Here is an 11013-nt window from a genome sequence, read left to right on the forward strand (position 1 = left end):
AAAAGAACTACACGGGACAGTGCTGGTACTGAGTACTTCCTGTGTTCCAGTGTCTTTCATTATTCCAGTATGTTGGACTCCTAAGTCACCTCGATTTGAAGTATTTCTTGAACATGCACCTTAAAATGTTATCCATATAAAGTATACGGGAACCTGTATATTATATACTGGCAATATACTTTTTCCAGCATCAGAATGCTGCCTCTGCACTCATCATAGCTTTGGTAGTGCTGAAGTGAACTACTGGAATAGAGTATGTCCAGCTTTACTTGCGCTGCCCCTACTGAACTGTGCTTCTCTGGCTAATATTGCACGACAGCATCATCAAGTGGCAAAATTGCTTTGCATGAGAACAAATTTGCAGCAATGCTCATGTTGCATTTATTAAGACAAGACCACTGCAGGCTGCTTTTCCAGTGCCAGTGAAGGCAGGCCTAGGCGCACTGGTTAGACGCTTTGCTGCAACTGGAGAGTGGCTTAAAGGTCACCCAGCTGTGGACAGATCCCGAGATGTGTCTGCATTTCTGCAGAGAAAGGAGAGGGGAAAAAAAAGCTCATTATCACGCAAGACGACAATATCTTAACATAGACACCAAAGTTTTGCTTCTATGTTTTCTTCTTTAAAATGACGCATTAGACATCTCATCACAGTGGCTGCCTTCAACATCAAAATAAATCAAGGTTAAATTTATTATTAGTACTGTTTTTGTGACGTGTAGTTGGTGTTTAGGACGCGATAAGCAGGGAATGAAACAGCAGTACGATTGCTAGTAATCAATCTGTTGCCAATGCAGCTCTTGAAGCAGGCTGAGTGAACTAAAACTGCATACATATTGATATCCCGCACCTCCACCAAGATGATACGTGGCAAGGTAAGTCCAGGATGACACAGCAGCGTCAACCTTCTTCTATCACCAACCGTTGCTACCACTTTGTCTTCTTCTGGGTCACTGTTGCTGATCATTGTCTTCAACTTTCAGCTTTGAAGGGCATATATGTCACAATATTACTGATAATGCAGATTTTTTCGTGCCTTGTTGCATGTCACAGCCATCATTTGACTGATGAAACTGAAAAAGTGTTAAGAAGGAATTCAATTTATAAATTATTTAATGGTTGTAGGCAGCATTTGACAAAAGAAGAAAATTCAGCAGACACACTTGTGAACGCCTACATGTATGAGTGCGAAAGCTGGCTCGCACTGCCACAACGGCCTTTTTTCCCAACGCTCCTCCTTTGGCGCGCGTCACCACATTGCCAGTGGCACAATACTTCCTGTCCTGCCTCTCTGACAGCGCCCTCTTCATTCCTCCTCACTTGATTAGCAGATGCATGCTAAATGAGATGCAAAGTGGTACCACACCACCCAGTATGCTGCATGAACGGTCGTGCCATATTTGTCAAACGAAAGAGGGGAAATCTAGAGCAACACAGTTAATGACACTGTAGATTGCGACTCCATCTTCAAGTGTACTGTACGCTCTGGATTCATGTTAAGGATACACACAAGGATACACATTCCAACGTGCCTTCTTCGCGTTCCGACGCGCTACTGTAGCAGGGTATTCGTCCTCCTCCATTTCTCGCAAAGTTGTAACCTAGGCAGGAGCCCTGAGGCTCCTATTTATACACGTATTGCCCCTTTAGCGCCCTCTACTTCCGCGTCACACTGACGTCACCTCACATGACCTTGAAAATGGTCACGGGCCACTTGGTGGCCTACATGACTATGCTCCAGTTACATGGCAACCACCAGGTCCCGTGGCCTTGACAGTGGTCACGGGCCAATTGGTGGCCTACATGACTATGCCCCAAAGTCACATGGCGACCACCAGGCTTAACACACAAGTTTGACCTCTAAATCTTCTACAAGGTGAAAGCTGTGCATATCCGACGGCTCGAACTATCTGGCGTAGTAAAGTTTTAGCTTCAAAAGCAAAAATGCTCTACACGGCAATCCCTGCAGCTTTGTACAACTCTACAATTTTCTAGCAGCACCATGGCACCATAGACTAGACAGCTGCTCAACATGCCATGGAGTTTCACTGTGAGAAAGATGATGATGTATAACCACATCCGCACAGTCCATATCGCATTGTAGCAGTACAGTCTGTTCAGGCGTTCCGCCGACATGACACAATTTTCGCTGCTCATCTGCTGTCTGGAATAGCCAAGCACACAAAGTTTTGTGCACGATATTATATCTTGTCCATTTCATTGCAGCAGTCCCACACAGAATGCTTAGCAACTGCCTGGTGAACGGTACCATGATACTTTGTACTAAAAAAAATTTCTTCTTTGCAGCTGTAAGAATGCGCTGCAGTACTGCATTTCAGGCAATAATGTAATAGGCAAACAATGGTCACCACCTTAAAGCTTGACAGAAAAACCAAGAGGAGATAGGGTACAGGGACAGTGCTTTCCCCAAAGCCAAGAGGGAGGGGAAGGAGAGAGTATGTCAAAAGGTGGTTAGCTCTCTTGGCTGCGTTTCTTGGAATTTTTGGGTGCTGCACAATACCCTTTCATTCTAATGATGTACTCTACCAGTGTAGTAGAGCTGGCATTGCACAATAAAGTAAGAGATATGGCTTACACTCTCAATGATTGTGATGCCATTTTTTTATACTTCTATGTCGTCTCTTCCTATCACTGTGGAGCGAAACACTACGCCAAGCTTCCAATGTTTTGCCCATTAGCAGGGGACATCAACCGAGATTAGACTATATCTAAGAGAAATTAGTTTTGGCTTAGTGACTACACACGCTTAACCACTGCAAGAGTAGTTCTGCTCAGTAAAAGAGAAGCCCCTGATTTGGACACTTGTTTGGCCGAGAGGCAAGCGATGTGAAGCTACATCTGTCGGATCATGGCCAAAGGCCTCCAAGCCAGAATCCCATCTAAGCACTGCAACAATACCAAGTGCGCTTGTGGCAAGACCAGCTGAGAACAGTGCCAGAAACAGGCCATGGGACTTCAAGACACAAAAGATATGTACCCAAAGTGCTGCGTACTGGAGACGGAGTTTTGAGAAGGCCACTTATTCTCTGCGGCTCCCATCGGGCTGAATCACTGACGCGTCAAATCGTCTGGAGAAGGTCCACAGTGGATTTCCCTGCTGCACAAAATAGATTTATACTTTCTATTGAGGCAAAAGTGAGTCTGCCCAAAGGCCTTTTTACAAGCTTTTTTTCCGACGGGATACGAGCACTAGATCAGGGGAAATCTTGTGCCCGGTAGGAAACCGGGTGGGTATGTTGGAATCAAACCCAGAACCTCCCAAATGCAAGGCAGATGCTGAAAACTACACTATACATACTTTGATTGTCTCGAACTTCAATTCATCTAGAAATGTGTTGTTTTTAACACAGCAAATTAATAACAGTTTACTGCACTTCCATAGACTAGAAATACTTCACGCTATGAGCGCTGCCTTATTTCATTTCCGTCCACTTGTCTCGTCACATCTGGTCTTCCTGTGCAAAGGAGTACAAAAAGTCAACACCCAAAATGTGGCAGTGAGGACAGGAACGTACCAGAAGGTGTGGGAGGCTTTACGAGCAAACACTTCTGCGCTGGCAGCAGAAGCCGACGCGGTGGCTTCCGTGAGTGACCACGAAGGTACCCCTCTCCCTGGCTGGTGCAGGCTGCTGGAATGCCTGGCTCTCTGGGTGGTTTAACCATATGGGCAGTGCCCTCTGGCTGTCTGGAGTAGGCAGTTAGATTGCGTCTCTCTATGGGCGGCTGGGACATTTGAGCACTGTCTTTTCCTGCCCAGTTGGGAGTAGGCTGTTGGAATGCCTCTTTGTGCAGGTGGCGGGGCCATTCGAGCAACATTCTCTGTTGGGCCAGAGAAAGCTGCTGGAGTGCATCGCTCTTCAAGCGGTCGGACCATTTGAGCAGTGCTCCTTGCCCGGCTGAAGTGAGCTGTTGGAACGCTGCACTCTGTGGGCGGTTTAACCATATGAGAAGTGCCCTCTGGTCGTCTGAAGTAGGCAATTGGATTGCGTCGCTCTGTGGGAGGCTGGTCGATTTGACGAGTGCCCTCTCCTGTCCTGTTGGAGTAGGCTGTTGGAATGCATCGCTCTGTAGGCTGCTGGGCCATTTGAGCAATACACTTCTGTAATCATAAAAAAAAAAAAGAAACAAATGTTTGAGAACTTTCAGCTGTATGAAGAATGTAACAAGAAATTCCTGCAGAGGTTTGAATGAGAGCATATTTCAAAAATCTTAATTTGAAGCAGGGGGGACAGAGAAGCTAGGGTCTTGGAAGAAAGATTTTTTGTTCATGAACATGCGAATATCAAATATTCAGGGGATGCTTATTTCTGTCTGCCGAATCCTTGATCCAAATATGCCATTGATTTCATGTAAAACAAGTCCCTCTGCTCTTATCATAATACTTTGAACCCCAAATGTTACAGTTCATGTTCTGTGATAGATGGGATAATAATCTCACTTTGCTTCTTGATCACAAAAGATGACCAGCAGCTAAAATTTCAGTAACTTTCTTGCGATTAAATTTCTTTAAAGCTCAACCTCTCATAACATATTGCATAAAAGTGTGCAAGGATTTGTTTTACATTAAATGGCATGTTTGGAATTTCCGGGAAAGTTTCACAACTGTGTTTAAAACATTTTCATATTGGAAGGGCACAGCGCAAAAAGACATGGGACAAAGGAAGAAGACGTACACACGAGCGCTCGTGTGTACATCTTCCTTTGTCCCGTGTCTTTTTGCGCTGTGCCCTTCCAATATGAATTGATACCAACTCGCCCAATAGTCTATCCTTCTTAAAACATTTTCAGCCTAAGATATCGACTTGCACGTTCAAATAGACTGCATGACCTGTCAGTCGCAAGAGCGACTGTATGTACGACCAGAAACCCGTGTGATGTCATCTGACAGATTCACCGATCTCAATGTCCAATAGTATGGCTGACAAAGTAGGGATTGAGAACACTCCTATGTAACTATCCACCAATCAGGTGACGGGGGAAAGGAAGAACTCGAAAACGAACAAGACATGGGCAAAACCCACACATTAAAAAGCAGAGGGACTGAATGCGGACTCACGAAAGCCCAAAGCTTGCCAAGCTCAAACACGTAAGCAAATTTCACACAAACTGCATGCATTTAAGGTGAAGTGAGATCTTATTAATAGTAATTGTAAAATACTACTCTGTAGCTATTCCATAATCAAAGCAATGCTTACAAAACTTGGCACAGACAAAAGCACAGAAGCTGTATAGTTATAAAAAAGGTTGGAAATTGCCGACAAAGTTTTTACAGTTCATTTATTCATATTTTTTTTTATAAACACTTGTATCTTTCTTTTTTCCCCAGAAATGGCAAACACAGAGCTGAAACTAGCAGTGTAATAATAATAATAACAATTGGTTCACAGGAAAGGAATGGCGTAGTATCTGTCACACTTATTTTTGTGCACACCTGAACCGTGCCCCCGTAAGGGTTGGGAGTTAAAGTGGAAAGAGAGAAAGAGGAGCCCTAGTGGAGGGCTATGGAGTAATTTTGACTATCTGGGAATCTTTAATGTGCGCTGACATTGCACAGCACACGGACGCCTCTTCGTTTCGCCTCTATCGAAACGCAGCCGCGGAGGTCGGGTTCGAACCCGGGTACTAGAGAGCCCATTTATGGTGCAGAAGTAGAACTACAAATATGGGCCTAAAATAAAGTACTTTTTTTGGTAGTTTTTTTTTCTTTATCTGATGCTTGTGCACCATAAACAATCTCCCAGGGGCACTCAAAGCCAAACAATTGAGCTGAATCAACTCTTGCATTAAATGGTGCCTCCTGTACTGCAACATGGCAGTGTGACGGTATGGCACTTGTACAGAAATTGTGTACAATTGTAAAAAGCAAGCAAAAAGATGTGCTTTTGCAGCTTGCATAATGCTAACAATGCATAGGGAACACAAGCAGCCTGAAACAAAAAGTAAATGGTTAGCAAGGTGCATGTTATGGTCACAAGCACCTCAGCTGCTAAAAGCTTCGCCCAGAGGTAGAACTTAACGTGGGATGACCATTGATAGAACTGCTGTTGGTCAGGGTGATTGTGGTGTGCGCATCGTCGACTTAACATCAGTAAATGACATCATGTTTCTCTGTCAATGACACCAAGTATAAAAAGACAAATAAAATCCATGTTGCAGAAAAAAAGATTTCTGAAGCAGCTGACACTTCACAGGTACACCTGGACAGGTGACTTTTAGTCAGTGAACAGAGAGACTTTGCGCACTCAGAAAATGGCTGGAAAATTTTTACTCTAATGCAACTTTTCAGTGACTGACAATTTTCGGTGACAAGCGTGAGGCACACTTGCAATCGTGTGTGATGCATGGTCACTCATCCATTTGTAATCCGTGCATACAAGATGGCTGTGAAAAGCAGCTTAGTAAGCAGTCAAACGGTGAAGGCTGGGGTTAGAGGTGCAAGGATGGGTTGTTCGTTGGAATTTTGTGATACACGTGCATACCTCGGCAAAATCACAGATGCTCACTCACGAAATTTTGGTTAACCTGCAGGCTCAGTCAAGCTTGGACTCACGCATGCTCGTGCTCACAGAACTCCTGAATTCAAATTTATTTAGACTCCCAGCTCACGACTCATCTAGGCTCCTTCGCTCATTTTGACTCCCTCTCTGAGCTGGCCCGACCAAGGCAATTATCTTTAGGTAGGAGGCCTCGTTTCTTTGTGCTTCAAGCAGTCTGGTTGATTGTTTTTCATGACGCGAGTGAAGTTCCACGAGTGGTTCTCACTTTGTAATGAAACAAAATCAAAACTTAATATCATAAGCTGCCAGCAGGAATGCACAAAAAGTCTGAAAGGGCTTAACTTGGTCTCTGTCCAGCTTGACTTGTGCGGCAGTGGCAACATTCATTGCATGCAAACTGGAAGCGCACGCAGGAAGATGTTTCACAGAATTCTCTCTTTCGGTCACCGAGAGCTATTGCCAAGCAGGTGCATCCTCAATGGTCCTTTGCCGCAGCAATAATTTTTTTTCTCCCCTCTACTGTCAGAAAGTGAGGAAAAAAAGGTGCACACCACCGTCAAAAAAACGCAGATCATGATCCGAATTCGAGTCCATACTCATGACTCGAACTAAACTTGAGTCCACACTCAGGCACGAACTGAATCTGAGTCCAAAGTCACAGCCATAGATTGGTGGAATCACTCGTGGATTGACTCACTTGCGCTTACATTCAGATTAAGATCTCAGACATGAGTGAGTACGAACTCACATTCAGATTGTGAGCTGAGGCCCGATTGAATCCAGCCTCATGTTCAGATCATGATTCGAGTTATGAGTCTGGACTAAAGTTTAGATCATGAACTCAGATCATGATCTAAGTTGTGGGCGAGTCCGCACGCAAGTGCAGATTAGGGTCTGAATTGTAAGTGAGCCCGGACTCGCATTAAGAGTTCAGAGTCCGGGTCTAGGTTAAGACCATACTGTGTGTTTTTCTGGCAAGTGTGCCTCTTATTCCTCATTTATCGACAACAGAGGGGAGGGGATATTTATTGCTGTGACAAGGGATGCTTGCAGATGCAATGGGCTGGCGACGCCTCTGACAGGAAGAGAGAAATCTGTGGAATGTCTTCCTATGTACGATCCCTGGCAAATTTCGTGCACTTTGCACACGATGAATAGTATTGCCACGGGTATAGAACCTAACGTGAATAGAGGCATAGACAAGCCCTTTCAAACTTACTGTTTATGCCTGCTGACAATCTAACTTTGATTGCATTTGATAACATAGCATAAAAATCATATGTGGCATTTCACTCACATAAAAAACAATCCACCAAACCAAAGCATAAAAAATGAAGCCTCCTACCTGAAGATAACTGCCTTGGTTGGGCAACTTGGGCTAGAGAAGTTTCTCAGCTCAGTGAGTGAGTGAGCCCAAATGAATTGTGAGTCATGAGTCAAAATGAGTGAGTGAGTCGAGATGAATAGCAAGTGGGTCCTGAGTAGTACTGAGTAGCCAAATATGAATGAGCCGTGACTCGGAGTGAATTGTGAGTCTAAACGAGTTTCGAGTTCCTGAGTTCGGTAATCCCAGCGTGCGTGAGTGATTCTGAGTGAGCCCGCAGGTTGACCACAATTTTTTGCGTGAGCTCGAATAAGTACTCATGATTTCACCAAGGTATGCTCACTACTCAGATCATGACCTGAACATGACTCTGAGCTCACTCCCGGCTCAGGTCATGATCGAAACATGAGTTCGGACTCACGACTGAGGTCATGATCTGAACGCGAGTCCATGTGTACTTACGACTTAGATCATCACCTAAAGTCAGCTGTGTAAGCTGGCCATGATTTTGCAAGATCAAGAGTCATGTAATTATAGCTGCAAAATGAAGCCAACTCAAAATAATGGTGTCCTAGTTATTTCAGCAGCTCTTTGGCTGAAAACAATGTAACCAGTCAGGCAAATCACAAGCAAATCAAGCATACCTTCCACGAGTCAGCAATGCCCCTCCTGGGCGTGGGCAGGATGGCAGGTTCTGGATCAGCCGGCTTTTCTAATAGGCCATTGGGTTCTTCATCAACTGTTCAGATGCATAAGCGAATAGACAGCCATGTGTTATGCTGGATTTCTTGATGCACAATCAGCTGGGGCTACCATGCATTAAATACAGGGCTAGAAAAATCTGACTGTGCTAGTGGACTGCTAGTTTCTAAATCAACAGCATCATTTCACTTTGAAGCAGGCCAACCACGTAGTCGTCACTGTAAAATACTGCACACGTGGTTTACAACACAGCAGAAGTACAAAGGTTTACCGTCCAGGAACTTCGAGGTCATGTTGAAGGTGGGAGCACGAAGTGGTCTTTGACAGTTCCAGTATGCACCGACAAAATCTTCGTTGCTGTCAGACATGTCGTCTGGTATGGGATACTGCACGTAAATTACAAGGCTAATGTACCAATTAATGCACTATATACTAACATCAACATGCCACTGTGGTACCCACCTAGCTACTTGCCAATATTAGACAGAGGTGCAGTTTATGCAACGCTCGCATTAACGAGTCAGCAAAATTAAATTTCTAGACTCGACTACCAGCAGAATTAAATTTCTAACGCACAGCAATGGGCGTTAGAAATGCATGCATGTCGACTCCATTAAAATGCGACCCGGATTCAATCCTGCAATCAAGTACAGCACCAGGGAACAGCACAGCGGTCATTTTTCAACGCAATCTGACAATTGTGTCGCAGTGCGGCATGTAAACTTTTTCTATACAAGAGTTGCAATTGCATATAAACAAGAATGCTCCAAACAACCACTGCTTGCGTTCATAGAAAACGCAACGCGTCTACTCCAGGAGGGTAAGCTAGCTTCTCGGTCTCCGCGTGGACACAGGCGAACACAGCGCAACTGCACTCACCGAGACGGCGTTGGTGGGCCGCTCTCTCCCGACGCCGTCCGCTGCATGACGACTCTGGAAACATGCGCAATTTTATGCAGCGTCAGATGGACACCCTTGACGAAATTTTACTTTCGGATAGCTCAATGGGCCCAGCTTACATGCATGACTTACCAAAAAGTTTGGATTTTCTGACGCCTGCTTCTTCAGTAATTGGAATAAAGGCAGTTCTTGTAGAGGGATCAGCTGGCGGCCGCGGCCATAGCAAGGCAGAGGTTCGCATTCAATTACTTCGTCCAAATCCGACGTCGTCATAACACACTGGCTATACTCTATATCCATTTCTCGGGAAGCAGCGACTGTCACGCACGCTAACTGTTCACTTTTGCCAATTGTGGCCTGAACCACACGTGCAGACAAGCATTCAAACACAAGTGAAAGCTCGCGTGCTCGCGCAAATCACTTGCTCATGCGCAAGTTCTAGCGCACGGTGTCCACTGTCCACGACACTTTCTTTTTGTTTCATCTTGGTGGTGGTAACAACTTTTATTGCCACGAAATGAAAGGAATTATTTCGGGTTGGGGCGAGTCTAGGGTGGCCTCCAGTCGGGAGCGACCTCTTGAGCTCGCGTGACGAGGGCCAGTTGCGTAGTTTTTCTTGGGCTGGCCAACAGCTTGTCCCATTCCTCCGCTGAGGGAGCTGGCAAGAGTGTCTTTGGAGGGGGATTGTTGGCGCATTCCCACAGTATATGGTCTTGAGTGGCCTGCGTCCCGTCACCGCAGTGCCGGCATGCAGGGTTGAATTTTGTAATTAACGATAGTCGGTAGGGGCTAAGAATGGAAAGACGCGGTACTGTCTCACTTGTTTTCTGTGGACACCTCAACCACGCCATAAGGAAAGGGAGGAAGGTGGGAGTGAAAGCGGAAAGAGCGAAAGAGGAGCCGTAGTGGAGGGCTACGGAGAACTTTCGACCACCTGGGGATCATTAAAGCGCACTGACAGCACACGGATTGACTGATTTATAGGAAGGGAAAGGCGCGGTAACTCTCTCTCACTGGTTTGCTGTGGACACCTCAACCGCGCCGTAAGGAAAGGGAGGAAGGTGGGAGTGAAAGTGGAAAGGGAGAAAGAGGAGCCGTAGTGGAGGGCTACGGAGTAATTTGGACCACCTGGTGATCTTTAACAAGTATTCGGAAGTCTCCCCTGATGGGGCTGGTACAGGTAGGCCACCGCTGCTTGCGGCGGGGGCTAGCCTGGCACCGAATTTTTATCTGTTCTAGGCCGTCATTGCACACGCCACCGCTGGTGGTGGACGACGGCTGTTGTTGCGGCGCGCGTCTTTCTTTCCCTCTTCCTTTTCTTTCTTATCTATATTCTCTTCTATCTGCACGAGGCAGCGGAGGTGGCTCAGCTACAGAGCCAGTAGCAGGCCCGTGCATTTTCTTTTCCTTCTTCCTACAGCCACAACAACAACAACAGCGCTGACATCGCACAGCACACGGACGCCTCTTCGATAACCATCAAGGAAGAGGAGGAAAGATACTTTTTCATTAAGAGGTCCCAAAGCATAGTGTATTACAAGGTCTAGTACACTTTACAAGGGAGATGATAAA

The 11013-nt window shown here is 45.6% G+C and overlaps 1 protein-coding gene across 1 annotated transcript; it reads right to left on the minus strand.

Annotated features, from left to right (window-relative positions):
• Positions 1-384: 384 nt before the first annotated feature.
• On the minus strand, positions 385-8922 carry LOC146189651 (uncharacterized). Its single transcript, XM_084603310.1, has 4 exons — positions 8813-8922; positions 8484-8578; positions 3534-4117; positions 385-524 (listed from the first exon to the last, which is right to left on the minus strand). Exons 1-3 carry the CDS (start codon positions 8907-8909, stop codon positions 3674-3676), a joined length of 636 nt encoding a protein of 211 aa, XP_084459436.1. The 5' UTR covers positions 8910-8922; the 3' UTR covers positions 385-524; positions 3534-3673.
• Between the last annotated feature and the right edge of the window lie 2091 nt (positions 8923-11013).

The sequence above is a fragment of the Amblyomma maculatum genome, chromosome 5 (assembly GCF_055883805.1).
Source record: "Amblyomma maculatum isolate TAMU_Amacu chromosome 5, ASM5588380v1, whole genome shotgun sequence".
NCBI lineage: Eukaryota > Metazoa > Arthropoda > Arachnida > Ixodida > Ixodidae > Amblyomma > Amblyomma maculatum.

Excerpts from the sequence above, each read along its gene's own strand:
- LOC146189651 (XM_084603310.1), bottom strand. The coding sequence starts at position 8,909 with ATGTCTGACAGCAACGAAGATTTTGTCGGTGCATACTGGAACTGTCAA. Across the intron at positions 8,579-8,812 it reads GACCTCGAAGTTCCTGGACG|TTGATGAAGAACCCAATGGC; the intron begins GTAAACCTTTGT and ends GCATCTGAACAG. Across the intron at positions 4,118-8,483 it reads GCATTGCTGACTCGTGGAAG|AAGTGTATTGCTCAAATGGC; the intron begins GTATGCTTGATT and ends TTATGATTACAG.